The sequence below is a fragment of the Arvicola amphibius genome, chromosome 12 (assembly GCF_903992535.2).
Source record: "Arvicola amphibius chromosome 12, mArvAmp1.2, whole genome shotgun sequence".
In the NCBI taxonomy this organism is placed as follows: Eukaryota; Metazoa; Chordata; class Mammalia; order Rodentia; family Cricetidae; genus Arvicola; species Arvicola amphibius.
This window is the reverse complement of record NC_052058.2, coordinates 151,141,819-151,165,433: the sequence shown is the minus strand read 5'-3', so window position 1 is coordinate 151,165,433 and position 23,615 is coordinate 151,141,819. Positions and strand designations below refer to the sequence as shown.

General features: G+C 52.6%; 1 protein-coding gene across 6 annotated transcripts in view; it reads right to left on the bottom strand.

Moving 5' to 3' along the window:
- Positions 1–23,615, bottom strand: part of Znf710 (zinc finger protein 710) — a 67,241-nt gene that overhangs the window by 9,562 nt on the left and 34,064 nt on the right. For 4 of the 6 annotated variants that reach the window (XM_038313513.1, XM_038313512.1, XM_038313511.1 and 1 more), the window contains exon 2: positions 1,481–2,969. In XM_038313513.1, the coding sequence (XP_038169441.1) occupies positions 1,481–2,941 (1,461 nt within the window). In that variant the 5' untranslated portion in view covers positions 2,942–2,969. Of the gene's footprint in view, positions 1–1,480; positions 3,443–4,720; positions 5,152–23,615 lie in introns of those variants that run through there. The other 2 variants (XM_038313514.1, XM_038313509.1) reach the window with 2 other exon arrangements.

Sequence of the window (23,615 nt, the reverse complement as noted above, 5' to 3'; positions counted from 1 at the left end):
GGGTGGAGAGGTGGACAAATTAAGACACTGACACAAACAGTTTCAGCTTTCGTCACAACCCTTTATCTCTCTGCACATTGGTAGGTAAGGGTTGAAGTCTCTGAGCAGAGGAGAAAGATGGCAGATACACCGTACACACATCATCCTTCACGCCCACCCTCGCAGGCATTAATAATCAATTAGAGTCTTGCTGATGAGCCCGGACTCAGTGTCAGAACCCTTAACATTATAATATTATATTAGCAGCTGCTACTACAACTGCGGTCAAGCCTCTGCAGTGGAACCTGCCAATGCTCCCTGACCTAGCAGAAAAGTTCTGGGGGCTGGAGAAGTTCAGACTCCTGGCCTGCAGGCTGAGTAATATCCACATCTGCCACCACAGGTTACCGTACAGAGGAAGGGCTACTCACAGCTTTGAAAGGTAAAGTTGGCTGGAGTTTGAAGGATCAGCCAAGTACCAGCACGAGACGGTTAGGCCTAAGAGATTCCATTCTACCTTCCAGGGTGTAAGGGCATCTTGGGGGAGGTGGTGATGGCTGAGAGGCAGGGGGCAGAAAACCGGTGACCTGGCACCAGGAAGAAGAACTGGAAAGAAAGTCATATATATTTTGCTTTTTCCTAAAGCGAAGTCGAAGGTTTTGTTAGACTTTTGTGATAACAAGAACTCCAAGCTACCCTCTGCATTTCTTCTGGTCGTGGCATTTACCTGCCTGTGCTCAGTCCTGGGAAACAGGGAGGGACCCTTGAGCCCTGCGGGAGTTCCACAAGCACTTCACACCAAAATCTTATACATTCCTCTTCTCTCTGTGATGTGTGTGTGTGTGTGTGTGTGTACATGTGTGTACGTGCAATTGCCCAGGTGTAAGTACAGGTGTCTTCCTCCAATTGCTTCTCTGCCTGATTCTTTGACCTCAGTGAACTCACCGTTTTGGCTATGCCAGCTGGCTAGTGAGCCGAGGGGACCCACCTGTTTTCTCTCTTCACTGGTGGGGCGATGCACACCGCCATACCTAGCTTTTATGGGTGTGCTGGCAACCTGAACACAGCAAGAGGAGGATTGACAGGGGCCAGCAAGCACTTTACCCACTGAACCAACTCCCCAGGCCTCAAGAACATTTTAAAGATTAGTTTTTCTCAAAAACTCAGTTTAATTATGTTTCCAATACTCTACTAAGATAACTCTCTAAGTATGAAATTAAGTAAAGTCTGGGCTGGAGAGATGGCTCAGTGGTTAAGGAACACCCAGGTTAGATTCCCAGCACCCTATGGCAGCTCACCACCACCTTTAACTCCAGGCCCAGGAGATCGGATGCCTTCTTCCGGCCTCCATGGGCATCAGGCATATGCTGTGGTTCAAAGACATACATGTAGGCAAAACACTCGACAGATAAAATAAAGTTTACCTGTGTAAATCTCATCCAGGACCTTGGGGTGCTGGAGAGGGCGGGACAGGTGGAACAGCCGAGGCTGGTGGCCTTACCTTGTGGGTGAGGGAATGCTGCTTGAGGTGATGGATCTGGCTGAACTCCATGCCGCATTCCGTGCACACGAAGGGCCGCACGTTCTGGTGCTTGAGCATGTGGTTCTGTAGCTGGCTGCGGTAGTGGAAGGACTTGTCACACTCGAGGCACTGGTAGAGGGTGGGGCCCTGGTGGGAGGCCAGGTGGCGCTTGAGTTGGGTCAGGGTGGAGAAGTCTAGGCCGCACTCGACACAGACGTGGCAGCGGCCACTCTCGTGCTTCACCTCGTGGGCCTTAAGCTCGCTGGGGTAGGCGAAGCCGCGGCCGCAGAAGTGACAGCTGTAGGGCTTGACCTCAGAGTGCAGCAGCATGTGGCGTTTGAGGTGGCTGGTCTGAGTGAAAGCCTTGTGACACACCTGGCACTTGTGGGGCCGCGTGCCCTGGTGCGTCAGCAGGTGCGTCTGCAGGTGGCTGGGTTGCTTGAAGAGCTTGCTGCAGTGGGGGCACGAGTGTGGCTTGATGCCGTTGTGGCCCAGGATGTGCGTCACCAGATTGTACTTGGACGTGTAGGACTTCTCGCACATGCGGCACTGCCAGCGTTTCTGGCGGTCACCCGCTTCCACCAGGTAGGAATCATCAATCTGCACATTGATGTCCAGCCGGTCCAGCTGTGCCTTCTTGTGCCGCTCCACCGTGGAGCCTGCCGGGTCGGCCTCGAACTCGCTGGACTCCTGCCACACGAAGCCCTGCTCTGGTTTGACGAGTTCTGGCGATGTCATGGTGGGAGGCTCAGGATTGCTCAGGGGGGCCAGGTGGGGCGGCTCAAAACCACATTCGGTGGGCAAAGTCTCTGGTCCAGGTAGTGCCATGCTGGGCTCGGGGAAGCCATCCCGGGTTGGGTTGGGGAAAGGAGGATCGAATGGGGCCATGTCCAACTCTGGCCTTGGAGTTCGTGGCAAGTGCCGGAGCGTCCGGGGCTTGCGGCTGAAGGCGCTGAGGTCGATCATCTTGACGGCACTGCTCTGCACCAGGGCCTCGCAGCCACCACCGGCCACCTCGGCAGGAGCCTCTGCGGGGCTTGGGTCCTTGTCATCACCAGGCACGGATACCTCATACACTTCCTGTTCCTCTTCCTCTTCCGCTTTCTCAAACTTGACCTTGGGTACCAGCCGCACGGGGGGCCGCGTCTTCCTCCGGGTGTGCTTCTCAAAGGCTGCCTCTACCTCCAGCACCTCTTCTTCCGGGGGCTCTTCCAGGGCTCGCCCATTACAGGCCAGCTGATAGATGTCGGGCCCTGGTGGTCCTGGCTCCCCCACGGCTGTCCCAGACAGTTCTGGCCCTAGGTCTGGATAGAAGGCCTCAGCACTTATGGTGGCTCCAAAGAGCTCATTCTCTGAGACCAGGCCCAGCACGGCAGCCTGAGCCAAGGACAGCACCACCACAGCGTCCGTCTGTGTCCCTGAGTCCATGAAGCCCTCCATCCTGTGGCGGCCGGCTAGGAGGGCATTTCTGTGGGAGGAAAGGAGCATGTTAATCCTGCGAGTTCCGTGCTGAGTGGGCAACAGACTCAGCAAGGACAAGGGCCCAGCTAATTTGGGGTGTGTGTGGCTCTGATGTCATGTGACCCCTGCCTTGAGAATGGGATAAGCGTGTAATTACGGGGAGCAGTGACAACCTCTGTTTGTCTAGCCATCCCCTCCATCTCTCTAGGAGGGCTTGGGTAAGCCCCACCTCCTGAGTCTTTCCATCTGTAGAACGGAGGAGGGTTGGACTGCATCTGTGATTCTTCTCTCTGAGACAGGGTCTCACTATGTAGTTGGAGTTGGCCTCGAACTCATTATCCTCTTGCCTCAGCCTCCCAAGTACGAGGATGACAAATGTGTGCCTCCACTCGGCCGTTCAGAGTTTCATCACCCCCCCACCTTCTGTGTGGTGTATGCATGTGTGTGCACGTGTGTGGTGTGGGTGTGTGTGTGTCATGTGTGCACCTGCATGAAACCCAATGATGCCAGGGTCTTTTTTTTTTTTTTTTTTTGGATTGGGCCTTATCAATTAATGGGTCTACCTGGCCAGCAAACCCAAGGGATTCCCCTACTCTGCCTTCCAGCTTGGGGGTTACAGGTATGTGCTGCCACACTTAGATCCTTGGAATCCCCCATCCCCACCCGAGACAGGGTTTCTCTGTGTAGCTTTAGAGCCTGTCCTGGAACTCACTCTGTAGACCAGGCTGGCTTTGAGCTCTGACTGCCTCTCCCTCCCGAGTTCTGGGCACACCTGGAGTTTTTAATTGGGAGCTGGGGTTTGTGCAGCAAGCACTTTGCCCACAGAGCCATCCCCCAGCCCATGTCAACAGTTCTTAAGCTGCGTCTTACAGGTTCTTCACGGGGCCCTTAGAAATCTGTTCCAAAATGTACAACTATAACTCTATTTCCTCTGAGACAGGATCTCAGTGTGTAGCTGAGGCTAGCCTGGAATCTGCCTCCAGAGGGCTGAAATTATAGACGTGTGTCTCCAAGCCTGGTGATTTATGAATGAAGTTGAACAGCTTTTTAATTTTCTTTTTTGCAGAGCTGGGGATTGGACCCGGGGCTTTGAGCATGCTAGGCAAGTACTCTTCTACTGAGACATAGCCCCAGCCCTTCTGTTTTAAAAATTAATTACTCTATTATTTTAAGAACTGATTTTTAAAAAAAAAAAACCCACCTACTCAAAATATAATGTGCCACATACTAAAACGCATCAAGAGTCCCATGGCTGTGCTGCTGCTGGGGTAATTAATTCTGCACAGACCCTGGGATGTACTGAGGTGTTAAAACAATTGTTGCCATTAGCAATGGCATGGCTGCACGAACGAGGAACACACACACACACACACACACACACACATTAAAAACAATACAGCAGATAAAAATAGATTAGGTCCCAACCAAATATGGGCTACTGCCGGTCAGCCCTAATGCTAAACAGTCTATCATAGGAGCCATTGTTTTTCTTAATTAACTAAATGCCATATGCATAGATATCTAAACACACTGATATAAAGATAGCTTTAGCTGGCACAGGAGTTGCGCGTCAGATCCGATGGCGAACGCTTGCGAGGCCACTGTCTGACTTGACTGTCAAAACTGGATCCCGGGTTCATATCACCTTCTGTAATCTAACAGATTCTCATAAATAATAACCACTGTACCCCTGTCCAGCTGTGAAACCAGCAAAGGCATCCTCCTTTCCCCTGGCTCCACGAGCACCATGAACCCCACCTTTGCACAAAGTGACCCCTGCTCTGGTGCCCCTTCCCAGCAGGGCTTGCATGCTCCGCCAGTCTCTTGGCCCCATCTGCCGGCTCTCAGGCCCATGCTGGCTTCTCCAGGTTGGTGCTATGGGGGCCTCCTCCCGGGCTCCAGACGCTCGTGTTGCCTTGCCCTGGCTAGGTTCCTGACACACTCCAGAAGAGGGGTGACGCTAGTGGGGTGACAGGGCCAGGCACAGGTCCGGTGGGCAGTCCTTCCTCAGGAAATCAGTCCTGGCCTGGTGCTGCCCTGCCCCCCAGCACTCAATGGAGCTTCCTCTTCCTGAGGCTGGCTAAAAATACCCCAGACAGGAATCCGGCCTCCTTGCAACAGACAAGAAAGCTTGGACCATTAAAGCTCAGAGCAGGGCTTTGGTGGAAGGGGTCAGCTGGACTCCTGGGGGGGGGCGGGCTTCAGGGTCCATGTGAAACTCTCCAGGGGGCTAAACTCAGCTCTGGACACCCTCTACTCCATGCCCAGCTGCACTTGACTAGGGATTTCCCACGTCAGTCACTTCTAATGGATTACAGAAGGTCACTTCTGTGCCTCAGTTTCCCCATCTAAACACTGGGAATGAAAACACACAAGAAAGGCGCAGGATTCCCGAAGAGCATAATGCAGGACCAGGGTCTTAGTTAATTACAAAGCCCTAACGAAGAGTGATGAGCAACTGCTTTATTGTCCTCAATCCCCAGAAAGAAGACGGTCACGGGGCTGAAAAATCAACTTCCCATCCCTGGACCCCAAATTCAGCAAAGCTTTGGTGTTTGCAAGGACACCTGTTAGGAACATTGAACTCATGAGAAAAAACATTGCTCCATCCCAGCTGGGTGGCAGGCCTCGTGGTAGAGAGAGAAGGTGAACAAGACAGGGGCTCTGCATGGAGCCTGCAGAGGTGTCCTCCTGGGTCCATCACAGTCCAATGCCCACTGCCACGGCTGACTTTCCTGAATATACTGAGATGTGGCTGCCTGCCATTTTGGCCCATCCTAGATACGGTACCGGGCAGGAGCCCGAGCGTGTGTGATGGCTTTGAGCAAACACTACACTCAGCAAACCTTCTAGACTGAGGGACTGGTCATCTATGGCAAAATTGTGCTTGGAACCCGGCACTGGAAGCCGGGTGTGCCGGCACTGGCCTGGAATATGCCAGCACTTGAAAGGTAAGCTAGGGTTGGCTGTTGAGAATCATCCTCAGCTACAGACTGCGTTTTGAGCAGGTGACAGTAACGACAACCAAGAAGAACTTGGGCTGGGTGCTGAGTCCTGGGTCTGCTACCCCCTATTGTGTCCCAAATCTCAGTTCCTTCATCTCACTCCTACAGAGGGTTTCTGACTTTAAAGAGACACAAGATGAGATGGTGTGGCATTCCTCGGAAGCTCAGTTGTCACCCACACTCCTGCAACCTCAAGAGAAGGGTGCACAGGGCCTACTTCCCATGTAGACAAAAGAGTGACCACTGATTATAGGCCCACCGTGCCCGAGGGAGCAGGAGCGTGGGTCTGGTTCCCTATTGTGAGAGAAATCATCCAATTAACCATCCAAACTGGGGTCCCCTCCAACAAGGAGACACCCCTAATGTCAAACATACAAGATGTAAACTAAGCCTGTCCGAGGTCACCTGGCCTCTTCTTCCTCCTCCAGAAACAGACGGTTTTCACGGGAGCCCGTTCTGGCTATCAAAGGGGGCTCACCCAGAGTCGGTGCTCTTGGAGGGCCGAGGTTAGGGGCTTAAATATTGTCAGTCTGTCCTGGCAGGAGACGCTCTACACCGTATCATTACTGAGGGCTCCAGGCCCCATTTAACCCTAAAGCAACCCGACTCCACGGGCCAGGGAATGGTGCCTAAGCAGCAGTGACAGGCGTTCTAGGAGCAGAGCAGGGCGGCACCAGGCATCTTTAGCACCCAGGGGACTCCAATTCCAAGGCTGCCAAATCTGGAGGTCACATCATAACTGTGTGTAGGAGCTGCCCAGAGCCAACTGAGGCCTGAAACCTGGTGGCAAGGGCTCGGCTCTATGTTCCTGTGGTCTGGTCTCTTGGTACAGCCATGTACATACATGACTGTGCAGAAGGCGCTCTATTGATGTAGAGGTGGAGAGAAAGAGATGCTAAGTGGCTTGCCGCTCGGCCTGTGGGTCTTATGGGCAGAGATAAGTGGAGGGGAGGTGGCCTCCAGCCCAGTATCCCTTTCATCCACTTAGACCAGTCTTTTGGTTTAGCTGTCCCCAAGTCCCCTGGCTTCTTCTCATAGGCTACAGTCCTTCTATTTGATGCCTTGACCTAAACTGCTCAATGCAGAACCTACACCACTTGTGGTACAGGGGTGCTGCAGGCCCCCAGGACCCCCATGGCTCCTCCCTTCTCGAGGCAAAGCCTTCCTTTGTCACTTGTGCTGGGGACCACACAACCAAAGCTCCTGACAACGTCCAAGAGAAGAGAGCTCGGAGGGCCCTGTGCTCTTCCAAACCGTGTGGCTAAATGACGGGGTGGGGGGTGGGGGCGCACAGGCCGGACACGGCCGTTAGTGCAGGCACCTCTGCTAAACTCCTCCCACTTCCCAGCCTGTCTTCCCTCTCCCCGGGGTGTGAAGAAAGTAAATGTTAAAGGCGCGGATAAAGAGTGGCTGCCAGTGTGCAGTAATGCAGGGAGTGGGCTAAGGGAAAAAAAAGAGGGAGGGGGAGGGGTGAAAAAAGGCAGTGAGGAGAGAAGGGGGCAGAAGAGGAGTGAGATGGGGGAGGGAGGGAAAGAGAAAGAGGCTGTGGAGGACAAGAAACAAAGGCGGGGTGGGGGGATCCACACTGACACAGAAGCCCAGGGCTGCCCTATTTCCCAGTACTCATGGCACCTCTGGGCCAGAAGGTCAGGCCTGATCCCAGAGGGAGCAAGTCTCCCTTTGAGACCCAGCAGCACACTTCCCCACCTCAAAGAGGGCCCCGGGCTTCTCACTGTTACTCCCAAAGTGTTTTGTCTCTGTTCTATGGCTCCAGGGAAGACTGATAGAAGCCCAGGGACTATGGGCCAGTCACCTGACACCTTGAAGTCTCAGTGTTCCCATCTATAAAACGGTTGCAAAGGCCTACTTGGAATCTCATATCTAAAGCCCACATCCCACCTGCCTGCCACACAAGGGTCCCCTCATTACACAGGGCCCTGGCAGCTCCTATCCTCAATAGGACCCGCCCCCCTCAATACCCCAGCTTAAGGATAAGGAGGCTTGGCTGGGTGGGGGGTGGCACACACTTTCAGTTACAGAACTCGGAAGGCAGAGGCTTGTGGATCTGAGTTCAAGGCCAGCCTGGTCTACAGAGCGAGTTCCACGACAGCCAGAGCTAGAGAGAAAGACTGGAGGGGGGGGCAGGAGGGCGGGAAGAGGCTCAGGCAAAGTGACCAGTGTTGCCTTGGACAGAGGTGGTGAGCAGAGGGGAAAGGGTCTAATTTGGGATTGGCAGGTTAATTGTCAGTTTGAAGGAAGGAGCGACAGAACCTGTGACAAGATATTCCTTGACTCTCACCACCCTGGGAGTTTTGAAAGCCAACTAAAGGAAGCAAGTGTGGTGGCTTTTTAAATCCCAGTATTTGGGACTCGGAGGCAAGAGGATCTCTGTGAGTTGGAGGCCAGCCTGGTCTATAGAGTGAGTTCCAAAATAAAATAAAATAAAACAACAACAACAAAATAAAACCAACCAAAAAAAGTCAGGGGCATTCTACAGGCTTCTTGTGTCCACTAACTGCAACTGACTTAATCTGGCAATTATTTCCTGAGGGCTCAAGAGGACCCACTCCTCAGTGCAGCCTGGGCAGTAACCAGGACGGGTACTGGGAGGCCCAATTGGCCCTCCTTCTCAGTCTTCACTGAATTAACAGACATTTACCAAGCACTTCCCAAGTGCTGCGAAGGTATTCACGGAGGGGGGGGGGTGAGGATGGAGGGGGTGTCAAAATAAAGCTCATGCCAACAGATGGAGTCTGAGATCTGCAGGAGGGATAAGGCTCTCAGGGAACGAGAGAGAGGAGGTCTCAGTGAAAGGTTGTCACTCAGACCTTCAGATTGTAGCCCAAACTTCCCTTTCTGGCCCTGCTATCTGAGCTGTGCTGCTGTGAGGAAACAGGGCCTAGGCCCTGAGGTGGGGTAGCCTGAAAGGGAGGAGCTGAAGAAACACGCATGGAATTCACAGGGTAGCAAAACCTCCTTCTCGGCTTCCCTGTTGTTTGCACAGTATACTCACTTGCAAAGAGCACTTCTCCTCAGAGAAGAAGAGGAAGCGAAAGCCCGAAGCTGGACGCTTCTGCAAACCTTCGGTTCCTTGCTACAGTCTATTCTGTCAGCCATGGGCCACCCACAGCATCAAGGGGCCCAGGGGAAGTGTAGCTGGATTCTCTCTTCCTCGGCTTCCCCTTTTCTCTGAGACCAACTCCATGAGCTAGCTACTACATGGGAGCTGGGTCACGATCCACAGACCACACAAAGGTCTAATATATGTCAGCCCCTGCTCTGTTTGGACAATCTGTTACCCACATGGTCTCGAACTTGTGAGCTCAAGAGATCATCCTCCTTCAATCCTCCTGGCTCAGACCTCCCCTCCCAACCCCCAGAATCTTACACTGTGGCCCAGGCTAGTTTCGACTCACGACACTCCTCACTTGGCCCCCCAGGCACCAGGGTTACAGGTGTGCACCACACCATCAGGCCCTCCGCACCTTCCTTTCAAAATAAGGACACTGAGGTCACAAATGGAGCCATGGCAGTAGAAAGACAAGGCTGGGCTACAGGTCTCCAACCTGGATGCCTATCTAGGCCTGTGGTCTGGAGGCCAAGTCCCCAGGACCCCTGGAAGCCACAGGCTCTCTCTCAATCTTCTATCAAACAGCACTCACACCCTCCGAAGAGACCCACCTCTTTGCTTTACTGCAAAGGATGAACACGCACTTCACCGTGGCCTTTTGTAGAAACCCTTTCTTCTAACCGTTTTGCCCAGTTTCGGGATCTTCACTGGAACTTTGGGGTCCCTCCAGCCCATTGTTGTCATCTCACAGAGGTGGGAAGCAAAGCCCTAAGACCCCTGTGCCATACTCGCGGACTCCCGCCTCAGCATTCTGGGCAGGGCACTGCCTGCTAATGTGAAGGGCTGTAAGGGCAGAATATGGGGAGAGAGGGGCCCCAAACAAGTGTCACGGATCAGGCAGGGCAGGATGCCAAACCCGATGGATCGAGAGCCCACATTCACTTCGCATTGTGCTGGCGGTCAAAGGACCCGTGAACCTGCCTGGTTTATCTGGGCCGGCGTGGCCACGTCACTGTAGGCTGCTTTCATTTTCCATCACAGGCCCTGCCTGCAAGAGACTCTGCACAAGAGTCCCCCCGTGCTCTTCCTTGTTCCACAGCCTTCTACTCCTAGTGTCTCATCTGCAAGCAATCTTCCCCGTTCCACCCCACCTGCTGAGGCCCCATCCTCTAAGTTCTCAGCAAGTTCAAGTTTAAATCCTTTTCTAATACTTTGCTGTGCCAGGTGCACACCCGCCACACCTGGCACCTGGGAGTTCAAGGACAGTCCCTGGGTTCCTTGTGAACTCCAGGTTTGCAGGGTTACACACCAAAATCATGTCTCAAAAAACAAACAAAACTCCCACAACACTCCTTTTCCCTTCTTGGACCCTATCAATTTTTAAGGGCTTGTTAATGATCTAATTATTATTAGGACAATTACTGGCTTTGTATCTGTCACCCCAGTTAGGTGACAATGCCCCAGGGAGACATCTTGCCCATTCGCTCACCCCAGCAGAGCCAGGTGAGCACAGACTCAAGGAGAAATAGGTTGTTGAGAAGCGCAGCTTGGCAAGCTGCCATTTGGAAAGCCGGGACTGGCCTCCGTTTCCCTGAGTGGCAGGACCAGTTCCTCTCCCCATGGGGAAGGACGGCAGGCCTCCTGTTTCTGGAAGGCTCCTTGTCTTCCTTCTAATTCCGGAAGCACGTGTGTTCTCACCAACGAGGATGCTATCTATGCCAGACCCCCCCAAATCTCCAGCTAAACGGAACAGGGAAAGCAAACAAAACTCCGGTTCACAAGTTCAGGGGGCAAAGATAAGAATCACAAATGAGCAACGGGAGACGGGAGCACTCATTGGGTTTGAACCTTGCCAGGCCCTTCCATGAGCACCCCTGAAAAGTCCTCTAGGAGTAGGGGACATTTCCACCTCGCAGGTCCAGAAACTAAGGCAGTCCCTGCGGGCAGGGTGAAGCAGGCTCCCCAGGGTCTCTCTACCCAGATCTGGACAGGATCAGCTTCCAGGGTCACCTCTTCCCTCCGTTGCTAACCTCTGTGGTCCAAAGGACCTCTCACGGCTTCCCTTCCTGTCACCTAGCCTCCAGTCGGGCCCCTCCTCTGCAGAGTCCTCTGCCTTCTCCATCCTGTCTTCCTCTCCCTCCATTCCACCTCTCTTCCGTTTCCATGGCAACCCCGTCCTCCGCTCTGCCACTCGGTCTGGTCTTGCCTTCCCATCTCTTCTCTTTCTCTCCTCTTTCATGTCCCTCACCATTGCAGTGTAGAGTCCGGCTCTCCCCCGTGTCCTCCCCCGCTGCCCCTTCTGCTCCCTTTCACTCTTCTTTTATCTCCTCCAACGGCCTCTTGTCATCTCGGAGTGACATTTATTTATCTCTTGCTTAAAAATAAAAAGGAAGGAAAAGAGAAAACAGAAACTCCAGTCGATTTGGCCTGGCCCTTCCAGTTTAGTTCCAGCCTCCCTTCCCATAAACCAAAGGGTCAAAGCCCTTGGACTGCCAGGAGGAAGGAAACCTCCCTAAGGGACAGGGACGGACCCTCTGGCTGCCAGACACTGTTCCCTCTTTGACATATAGTTGGGGGTGGGGCCTGCTGGGAGAGGCCCCCTAGAGTAGCCTGAGGTACCCTCAGGATAGAGCAAGGCTCACACAGGCCCAGAATCTCCCACGATGCTGCACTAGGTAGGAATTCACTGTTCTCAGGGAAACCCAACCCAACAGCCTGAGGCTCCTCTCCCAGGCCCACCAGGCCTTAAGAACTGGTGCAGGCCTTTATTCCCAGCACTTGGGAGGCAGAGGCAGGTGGACGGCCAGGGAAACACAGAGAAACCTTGTCTTATTAAGTTTTCAAACAAACAGGTGGTAGAAATCATCAATTCTTCAAGATGCACTTTTTCAGGGTTGGGGGTGTGGTCTAGTAGCAGAGCACTTGTCTGGCGTGCAGGACACCTAGGGCTCCCTCTCCTTGGGGCGGGGGTGGGGTGGGGTGGGGTGGGATATTGAGGGTTTCCTCCCAGTGTCCTTCCAGCTCCCACAGACTGAGCTCCTAGTAGGGACTAGGCAGAGAGATGGACATCTGTGTTTTTATTTTACAGACAGACAAACTGAGAGGAGGGACTGTTGTTTGTGTGAGTCACACGGCCCAGTGTGGATAGGCTTGGGCCTATTAACTACGTGCTTGCTTTATAGACCCCACTTCTCCCTGCACTCCCAGACATTGCATACAGGCTTGTATACAGGAAGGGATGGGAGCCATTGCTATCATTATTACCACCAATGCCGTTACCTATTCCAAGGGACAGGTAGGCACTGGCAGGACACAAAGATCTTCAATATCAGGGATCTCACAGTTTATTAGAGACAAGATTAAAAGTCACAAACCAGAAAAGGCTCCTCTAGGCCACTACACTGCTGTGCTTAATCTGAACTGATCAGAAACAAAGGTCCAGGAACGGATTTACCAAAGAAAGGAGAGCAAGCCGATTATGCCGGTGGCCTGGAATCTCAAATCAACACAGGATGGGAGAAATGGTATCAAGTCCCCTGTGACGTGGAGTGAGATGAAGGTGCCCAAGGGTCATGAGAGACCTCGGCAGTAGCTGAGTAACATTGCGTTACAAGGAGCTGGCTGAGATCCTTCAGTCTCTGAGTCCTGGGCTCCCAGGGCCCAGAGGGTGCTAGGGGAGGAGGCCAGGGCCTCCCTCTGCAAATGAGCAGAAGAGGATGTCTATCTTCACCCAGCTCTGCCACCTTGAGCTGTGCATTCTCCAGCAGGTGGCTCAAGCTCCTGGGATAGGGGCCGTAAGCCAGGTGTTTACCTTCTGGGGTCATGGGTGTAGAGAATGGCACCTTGGTAACAAGACCCCTTCCACAAGCTGGGCATGATGGCGCGTGCCGTGTTTGTCACCCTGGCACTTAGGAAGTTCGGGCTAGAGGACTGTTGCAACCTTAAGGCTAGCCTGGGCTACGAAATAAATTCCAGGCTAGCCATGGTTCTGTAACAACAACTTGTCTCAGAGAGAGAGAGAGAGAGAGAGAGAGAGAGAGAGAGAGAGAGAGAGAGAGAGAGAGAGAGAGAGAGTCGGGACAGGAAAGGAAGGAGGAAATGAGGCAGAGAGGAGCTGAGTGGCCTGGCCGAGGCTCCAAGGTGAAGTGGCTGGGTCTAGCCTCATGCCTTGCTTTCATGAAAGCAGTGTGGGAAACGCTGCAATCTGCAGCTAAGGCTTGTATACAGGAAGGGATGGGAGCCATTGCTATCATTATTACCACCAATGTTGTTACCTATTCCAAGGGACAGGTAGGCACTGGCAGGACACAAAGATCTTCAATATCAGGGATCTCACAGTTTATTAGAGACAAGATTAAAAATCACAAACCAGAAAAGGCAAATCAGACAGGAAATGAGTATGAGGGTGTGTGCCCCAACAGAACATAGTAACGTTCCCCCCGCCCCTATTTAAGGGATCCGGAATGTTCTTCCATGTAAGCCAGCACTGTGAAAGACAACAGAATTGACCTGAGCTATAGCATTAGACTGACGTCTGCCCCTTCCTGCCACGCTGGCTTGTGTGAGCCTCGTCACCTGACCTATCCATGGGACATGATTTCTTCTTTCTAGGTGATCAGGAGGTGGAACAGAAGCCCACTGGACGAATGCAACCGTTGTGGGACACACTCGAGGAGGGTGGTTAGGAGGCCTGGCGATGGGTATTTAGGAAGCTGCCACTCAGAAAGATGCAGCAGGCACAGGGTGGAGGAAGGAAAGGAACTGAGTACAGGAGAGCAGCAGACAGAAGTGCTGAGGTTGGAGGGCAGGCGAGGAGTGTGGCCGGGCCCTGAGCCCTCCCCTTTCTCACAGCCGTCAATGACTCAATGACTCATCCCGGGGCCTCCATCCTCCATCCTCGCGCAGATCAGCGCAGCCCGTGACAGTACCGCCTCTCTCCTCCGCCTCTCCAAGCCGAGCGGGCACTGGTATCAGCATTTACTTTGCAGTCACCCACACGCCCAAGTCAGGACTGGGTTTACGCCAGGAGAAGCGTGATTTGGGTCTCCAGGGGGCGGGACCGCTGGAGTAGACACGGGCAGAAGCCAGATACACACACTGGCCACAGGGAACCAAGGGCACAGACCTGGTGCACTCACTTCCGTACAGGGAGATGAGGGGAAGCCAGTGCAAGAAGTGGAGGGCCCCAAGTCCAGCGTGCTGCCCTCAACCCCACAGTCTGCGGAGGGACACGCATATGTGAGCAATGAAGGAGCAGGAGGAGGCTGGGGTCGCGGCACTATCCTTAGGGCATGCGCACTGCGGGCTGCTGGGTTTGCAGGTACCAGATGCTAACAGAGGAAAGGGCTAAGAGAGCCTGGCTGCTGCCGGCTGCAGAAAGGTAAGCAGGGAACTTGGAAGAGACGGAAAGTCAGAAGCAGGCAAGCCCCAGGAGATAGCCTTAAGGGTAGGTCTCTGGAGGAAGGCAGGCTGATGGATGTGGGGAGGTGCCCAGAGAGGAAACACCGGTCTTCTATCTGAATTACAAAGGATGGCACACAGGAGTTCGTGAGGGAGAGCAGGGTGGTGGCTCTTACAGTGTGTGTCCAGATGCTGACTTTGAGATGCATGGGTGTGGCCTAAATGCCCAAATGACTCTTACAGTCAGTAATCTTTTGATCTTAAGCCAAGCGAATGCCTGGCCTTCCCTGGAGGTGGGAGTGTTCCCTCCTGGCTCTCCCTGCTTGTGGGGTCTGAGGGCTAAGTTAGCTCAGCTTCTGGTACCCGGAAAGAGGGTAGCTTTACTGGGGGAAGCTCAGTCTATAAAGCACTCGCTGTGCTTATGAAGCCCGAGCTTGGATCCTCAGAACCCACATAAAGAGCCAGGGATAGAGGTGGGCACCTGTAACCCCAGTGCTGGGGAGGTGGAGCCAGGAAGTTCCCTGGGGTTGGATGGCCACCTAGTCTAGCCAAACAGGCAAACTCTAGGTTCAATGAGACCTTGTCTCAAAAAAGAAAAAAAAAAAAAAAAAAAAAAGTAGAAGAAACAAAACGGTAAAGAGCAACTGAAGAGGACACACACCACATAGCCACAAAGGCAGGTGGAGTAAGGAATGAGCATATCCATTCACCCAGCACAGTGCTGCACAGTTTGCAAAGTCCCTTCCAGCCCGACAGCATTGAATTCTCCCTACCAGGGGCTGCACTGGCCTGGCCTGGCCTGTGCACACATTGCTCTTGCTCTTGTGGTGAAGTGCCAGCGCTAGTGGTAGCAGACTGGCTGGCTGCCCTGAGAAATAGCGCCAGCCCGCGCTCTCTAAATGCATTATTTCACTTAATCCTGACGAGCCCGTGGGGAAGCAGAGACGCAGAAAGGTTCAGAACAGTTTTCAAGTATTGCTTCTCAGAGCTCAGCGTCCCAGGCGGCTGATTTCAGGGATGTGGGCACAGCTTTTAGGAGACTGTACAGCCATTTGTAGGGTTGACTCTTTATATCATAGTATTTTCATGGGAGGGCTCGAGGAACAATGGGTTGAAAATATTCAGAGGGCTGGTGAGATGGCTCAGCAGGTAAAGGTGCTTGTTAATAAGCCTAAGGACCCGAGTTCGATCCCTAGGGCATACCTGGGAAGAACACAGATTTCTGCAAGTTGGCCTCTGACTACAAACACATACACACTCACAAAATAATAAACAAATAATAAAAATTGGCTTTATCTTCCTCCCCAAGGCTTAGGGAACACTGCAGAATGTAAAAGTTAGGAGTAGCGCAGTGAAGCCATCATCTGGACAGGACATGGCCTTCATGAAGTCACTGCGCGGTCATTCGCACAAGGTCAAGATGACAGGATCAGTCAGCATCCCAAAGCAGGCAGCACCGATTCAACTGAGTGTGTTACAAAACAAAGAAAACAAACAGAATCCAACAAAAGGACATGAAGCGGGGGGGGGGGGGGGGGGGGGGGGGGGGGGGAGAAGAGTGTTAGGGATGTCCGGGGGAAGTTAGGGATAAATATGATCAGGATGCATGTGCATACAAAATTGTAAAGAACTGTAAAAAAAATAACTGTAAAGAAAGATATTCTTTTAAGTTTGCTTTATTTAAAAAAAAATTGTTCTTAAAGGTTATGGAGGAAGCTGAGCATGGGGTCTCACACCCAAAAGATTGGAGCAGGATTGCCACTAATATGCAGCCAGCCTGGGCTACCGAGAACTTCCCTGTCTCAAAAGAGCATAAAGCAAGTGTGGTGGTACACCTCTGTGATCCTAGCACTCTGGAAGCAGAGGCAGGAGGATCTCTGCGAGTTTGGTCTAGCCAGGGCTACACAGGGAGAACCCGTCTTAAAACAAACAAAACCCCACAACCAAGCCAAACAACAAAAGGAATCTCCTCAGCTACATACTGAGTATATTGTTAGCACAGTGTATCTGAAGCCCGGAGGAGGAAGAGGAGCAGACAATTAGGGCGAGCGATGCCATTTCTGCTGTCAGACATGTGCCATGCACTTAGGCCTAGATGGTTACATCTGTGCTGCACATGCACAGGCTCCTTCCTTCGCTGTTATCCCCTAAACAGCACAGCACACCAGCGACTCACGCAGCATTGACATTGTGGTAGGTATTATTATAAGTCATTTAGAGACGCTTTAAATCAGACGGAGGATGTGTGGGCTGTGTGCAACACTACGTCATTTATATAATCCCCAGGAGATGGGGGCACAACTGTTAAAAGTCATTTGAAAAGCAGGCTGGAGCCAGGTGTGATGGGCCACTGGCACCTGCAGTCCGAGTACTCAGAGAGTTACTCGGAAGGATACGGAGTTCAGGGCTAGCTTGGACTACACACTGAGCTCTAGGACCACCGCCTGGACTACTTGAACTGTCTTAAAATTGATAAGACAGACAGACAGATAAAACCAGACAGCCTGCTGTGAAGCACTAAACCCCCGGCTTGGAGTGGAGCCTAGAGTTTCTGATTCCTTCAGCAGGTGCAGCAGGAGCACTCACTTGACGACCAAGGCGAACAAACCCCAATGGCCCGTGAGTGTTTGCAATTATTGACTTTGGTGATTCCATGGCCACACAGCCAGTTCCTGGAGGAGCTGTCTCCTTGGTGCCAGGCCTTAAAGAGGCAGGGAGAGCGAGATGGCTCAGTTAAAAACACTTGCAGCCTCAGCCTCAAGGCGGGATTTGATCCCCACATCCCAGGACAGAGAGAACTAACTCCCCAAAATTGTCCTCTGGCCTCCAACCCCCCACGCCCACCCACCATGCACATCATGAAAGAGGTATTTATTGCTTTATAGGTGCCCTGCTGCAACGCTTGGAAATGTTTTTGCCCAAACCGGAATAACCTGAAGGCCACCCACACCTGTCCCGGCAGGTGGGATTTGCCAGGCGCTGTCCCAAGAAGCAGGTAGCACCAGGAAGCAGTGGCAGCCCTACTTAGTCCCTGGCTGCAAAGCCCACAGGCAGGACTCCACTGGGGGAAGGGGTCACCCTGGCCAGATTTGTCTCTACCAAGTCCTTGAGGCACAAATCCTGAATACCCCTAGGGAACAGACTCAGAGCCTGCACACAGTAGTGCCACAGTAACCCTCTCCAGTGCCACCCTCCTCTGAGTGACGCTCTGTCTCCCAGGAACCCCAGGGGAGTCCGCTCACTTCTGTCTTCTCCCTTCTGCTACCCTCTGTCTTCCTTGGCTCTGCTATAGTTCTCTGCTGGGGAGGAAATGGTTGGTTTCCTGTCTGAGGGATGGGCCCTACCTCATGGGACACTGTCATTTACCCAACTGTTCGTGGTCAGTATCCAGGATCCTGTGTTTACTTTTGCTAATGAAAAATTCAATTCACATGCCAACAAACCCAGAAGTAACACACGAGGTGTCTCTGGGAGGTTCTGGTAGCTGGGACCCACAGGCTTGGAGGTAGGCGTGTCACATCCTGGCCAAGCCCTCCTCTCTTGTTACCTTGACTACAGCAGCCCAAGCCTCCCTCCTCCCAAGAGCTCCTCTTTCTGGCAATCTGGCTATCCTAAGTCCCCCACTGTCCACATGCACAGGATCCAGGACAGGTAGCATCTTCAGGATGGAGGGGCAGACAGAGAGGCCCTCCCTCCTCTATGAAGAAACCAGTTCGGGTCAGCAGGGTAGGTTCCATTTGCAGAAAGTTGGCCCCAGTATCTGCCAACTGCTTTCCCCTGTCTTCTCCAGACCCTGTGTCCAGATTCCCTCTGGTACCACAGCAGGCCACAGCCTAGGCAATGCCCACTTCCCTTCTCTCCTCCACATGACCATGATCAGGGGCTGTCCACGGCCCCTACACTGGGCTCTGTGACCTCTGCCTACCTTCTGGAAGGTCACTACTGTCTGCCAGCAGACTTTGCCGCTCTGCTGCCCCATCCTTTGCCTTTTGCCTCCTGCATCCAAGGCCTTGCCTCTGTCCTGCTGGGTGGCCTCAGGGAAGCCATCCCTGCAGCTTCCACACTGACCTCTCTGCTAAGGCCACTGAGCCACCACCCCAGGCCTGCCACTATTCTAGGTGTCAGTTGCCCCTGTCCTTGAAGCCAGACACCACCACTTTCAGCTTTCTAGACTCAAAACTTTCAAAGTCACTTTGGAGTGGCTGAGATTAGCCAAACATGGATGGCACAACATTCTTTCTCCTTTGATTTCATTAGGACAAAGATGGCTGTCCCACCCTCCCTTGAGTAATCACAGTAGCAGGTGACTCCCAGAGTTAGCTGGGACCTATGAGAGAATACAGAGATAGGACTGACACGACCCAGGAGGTGTGCCTACGCAGGGTTTCGTGGGTTCTAACAAGAACACTGCATGGAGAGGAAACCTAGATTTGTAACAGTCCTGAGACAGGGGACTGAAACCTGAACACACCTGGAGAAGAGTCAGGGCCACTCCCGGCCACAGCAATGGTGCCCCTGCATCTGGTCCCATGTGGACCCTGTAGGCATAGAGTCCGTACTCAGCAGATACGCCATAGCTCTCAGGAGGGACTCACTCTCATCTTCAGGAAACAGGCCAACACACAGAGAGCACCTTCTCCCCCGTCCCAGGTCTAGCTAATATAGGGCCAACTGCTTCTGCAGGTGGAGATGTGCCAGCGTGGTAGGGGGAATCACCACTAGACAGTTGTCATGCATACGTGGCTTGACCTTCTTGAGTTCAGCCCAAGTGAAGGTCTCCACATCTCCACTAAGGCCCCCCTGGGCCAGGAAGACTAAAAGCAGGCTCCAGTCAAGTTTGAGGGATCTGTATTCACCTCTGACTTCAGTCTCAGAGCCATGCTGGATTTCCCTGACTGAAGGACTTGGGGTTCCTTATCCGTGACAACAGGTGCATCTTGTTCAATGGGGACCTTTCCGAATTCCCTGCCCTCTCCGAGATGGGGCTGGCACATACCCGTGTCTGCAGAAGGAGGTCTCTGTGCACACAGTGCAACGGAGGGAAAAAGCCCTTACCAGCCACTTCTCCAACTTCTCCCACCCCTTGGAAACAGAAGCGCTATTCAAAAGGGAAAAAGAAGACTTGAAAGAAAAAGAGAGAGGCAAAAGAAAAGGAATGGGGAACTGAATAGAAGAAAAGGGAGGAAAAAGAAGTGAGAAGAGAAGAGAGCGATCCCCGGGGAGGTGGGGAGCGCCGAGAATGAAAGGCAAGAGCCAAGGGAAGGCGAGCAGAGACAAAGAGTGGGAGAGAAAGACACAAGCTTTAAAGAAAGAATGTTCCAGCGTGAATGCAGCGTGCAGGAGAGAGAGGAGCGCTTGAAAAAGAGCAGCCCGAAGCGGTGACCCCTCATTCACACGAGGTGCCAATCACGGGGACAATGCCAACCCTTTCTTCTTTTCTCCTTCCCTCCTTCCTGGGGGTGGAGAGGCTGAGAGCTGCAAGTTAATTTCTGAAAGTGAGAGAACACATTCCATCCCACCAGGGAAAGATGAGCGCTGTAAAGGCTTCCCCCAAACTCACAGCACACCCCAAACGCTCCCTCAGGCCCAGCAGCCATCAGTTCTAGTACAGGGTTGGTCAGGCCTGCCCTCAGCCTGGGCCCTGGCTGCAGTCACTATAGCATCCTGGGTGAGTGGGGCGGAGGGTGAGAAGCACCTCCTGGGCAGCCCTGCTGGGTATCTGTGAGCACTGTCCCAGGGTACAGGAGGAGAGCCTGAGGGGCAACTGCTTCCCCCAGGCCCTGTCTACCTGCGCCAGCTGTCGGGTACCACAGCGAGGTGCCCTGAACAGGGTAACTGTGTGGAAATGACTGAGAAACAGTCCCGGTCCCCAGCTGATCAGGCTGGGCCTCGGTCCAGGAGACTGAGACGGTGGGGCGGGCGGTTCTCAACACTGGACTCAACTGTTGGGCTGGCGTCTCTCGGACGGAGGAGGTCCTGTGGGCAGAGGCTTGCTTCTTCAGACACCATGAGAGAGCTACACTTTGCTGAGTCATCTAAGGCCCAAGACCCTTAGAAAGAATAGAGAACACCTGCCGGGTGGGTGAGCGGTGTGTAAGTCCCAGTTACTTGGAAGGCTGAGGCAGAAGCTTTGCTTTATTTAGCGCAGGAACTCAAGGCCAGTCTGGGCAACACAGCCAGAACCCATTCTTGGTAGAAGGGAGGAAGCGTGGCTGCCCTGGGCTTGGATTGGAACCTCCCTCTTTCCTACAGCTGGCCACTGTCATGCACTGGGCAGTGCCTAGTTGATGTCCAGCCCCAGAGTGAGACAATGTTCACACAATGGTGACCAAATGGCTCCCCAACTGTTCTCAGAGATGGCAGGTGAGTGTCCCTGGCTCCCCTTCTTCATCTTGTCTTGTCTCCCTCCTCCTATCTTCCAGGATCCAATGAGTCATAAACCTGGAACGGGGTCACCTTTACACAATGGCTGTTTTCCCTTCTGATCATGCGGGGTATTGAAAAGTGCTGGGAGTGGAGAGGCGGCAGGAGCAAACGGACTGGCTTATTGATTGATTGACTGATTGAGCAAGGCTCTCTCTCTCTCTCTCTACTGAGCACTCTGTGCAGACGCCAATGGTGTGGGGGTGGAATGAAACCAGACCAGGGAAAGAAACCCTTTCTGGACCATTTCTGGACCATCTCCACCAGGAAAGACTCAGTTCGGATAGGCCCTAGAAGGGCTCTAAACCCCCAAACGCAACAAGGAAGTTACAAAGGGAAGGGACGTGAGGCAAATCCAGACTCACAGGGCGGAAACTTGATGGGAGTCACAGCCTGATATGATATGCAAATGCCGGCATATAATTGATGAGCGCCTACAGTGTGCTAGCCAGCGCCTATACACTCCTGGGGTGACAGTGAGCAAGATCCTAAGCAACAAACGAGAAAACCGCCAGTTATACTACAGTGAAGTTGGGCAAAACTGAGAGCAAGGAGCAGTGGGCCCCAGGAAAGGCACTAGGAGAGCACAGAATCATTTTATTAAACAGCATGTTAAACAGCAAAGCAAGCTGTATTTTCATTTATAGGATGAACGTTGATGCCTGTGATCCCAGTCATTTCGGAAGTAGAGAAAGGAGGACTAATGTGACAAGGTCATCCTCGGCTACACAATGAGTTCAGGCTAGCCTGGGCTACAAGTGAGACCCTGTCTCAAAAAACAAACGAAAACAGAAATGGGGAGATGGCCCACGGGTAAGAGTACTTACTGGCTGTGCCAGCATGAGGACCTGCCTTAAAACCTCAGAACCTACACAGGAAGCTGGGGCTGGTAACCTGTACCTGTGACCCAGTGCTGGGGCGAGCAGGAGGGAGAAAAGATCACTGGAGCCTGCTGGAGGAAACAAGGCGGACAGCGGCAAAGAGGGACACTGGTCTCCGGCCTATGCAATTGCACGAGTACACACACACACACACACACATCACATGCATACACACAATAAATAATTAAAAACCAACAACAAAGCTCCTGTTTGTTTTGAGAAGGTTCTAAGGAATCTTGCTGACACACCACACCAGCACCAGTGCCTGGGAATGAAAACACAACCCATTGCTGAGGTGACAGAGAAAACACCACACAGATGGTTTCCGACCTCTGGGTGTTCTGGGAGGAATCTGAGACAGGGACAGAAAAAGTCACTTGAGACCTGCAGAGACCGTAATTAACACGCTTTACCATTATTTTATCGTTTTTCATGTATGGGCGATTTGCACCATACATGAAAAATAATAAAATTGTCAAAAGTGCCCTCAGAGAACAGGAGGGCATCAGACCCCCTTGGAACTGGAGCTACAGGCAGGCGTGACATGCCATGTGAGCGCTGGGAACCGAACCAGGGTCCTCCAGGAGCGTAGTCTCTGCAGCCCCTTAATCCCTTTTTGAAAGAATCAATGAAGTCAGCACAGGTTGGTACTCAGTTCAGCAGTGAGCAGTACTGACTCAAAAGTGAGACAGCAGAAAGAAGGAAAACGTGATGAGACATTATGGAGAGACCTCATCTACAAGACGATGGGGCAGAAGTCCCGAGGAGGAGCTGCAGTGCTGGGGTCAGGTAGACAGACAGGCAGGGGTGAGGAAGAGCTTCAGGCTGGGGTGAGGGGGGAGCTGCAGGCAGAGGAGAGGGGGAGCAACAGGAAGGCATCTAACACAGCTTGGTTCTTCCTAAGCCCACAGGTTTGATGTGAACATGAATGCCAGTGCATTACTTTGATTAAAACAAGCCTGGAGCCGGGCATTGTGGCACACACCTTTAATTCCAGCACTCAGGAGACAGAGGCAGGCAGATCTCTACAAGTTTGAGGCTGGCCTGGCCTGGTCTACAGAGAGTTCCAACCCTGTCTAGGGGAAAAAAAAAAACAAAAACAACCAAACAAAAAGCCTGAGATGTGATGGTGCATATGTGTAATCTCAGCACTTGGAAAGTAGAGCAGGTGGCTGCAGCCTGGGCTACACGAGACCTTGTCTAAGGGGGAACGAAAGGAAGGAAGGAAGGAAGGAAGGAAGGAAGGAAGGAAGGAAGGAAGGAAGGAAGGAAGGAAAAGCAGAGGAAAAGCCTTGTAAAGGAGTTACTTTTAAATCAAACCAAGATTACTCTTTTTTTTTTTTCTTTTTTGGTTTTTCGAGACAGGGTTTCTCTGTAGCTTTGGAGCCTGTCCTGGAACTAGCTCTTGTAGACCAGGCTGGTCTCGAACTCACAGAGATCCGCCTGCCTCTGCCTCCCGAGTGCTGGGATTAAAGGCGTGCGCCACCGCCGCCCGGCCCAAGATTACTCTTAACTCCTTGATGATATGGGATTTCCCTCTGTATGCTGTGATTACCATTAATGAATAAAGAAACTGCTTTGGACCTACAGCAGGGCAGAACTTAGCTAGGAGGCAGTGGGGAGAATAACCTGAATGCTGGGAGGAAGAAGGCGGAGTCAGAGAGACGCCATGGAACCACACAAGATAGATATAGGTCAAAAGGTAAGCCACAGCCAGGTGGCGATATACAGATTAATAAAAATGGGTTAAATTAATATGTAAGAGTTAGCCAATAAGAAGCTAGAGCTAATGGGCCAAGCAGTGATTTAATTAATATTGTTTCTGTGTGATTATTTTCAGGTCTAAGTTGCTGAGCGGCCAGGAAGCAAGTGCT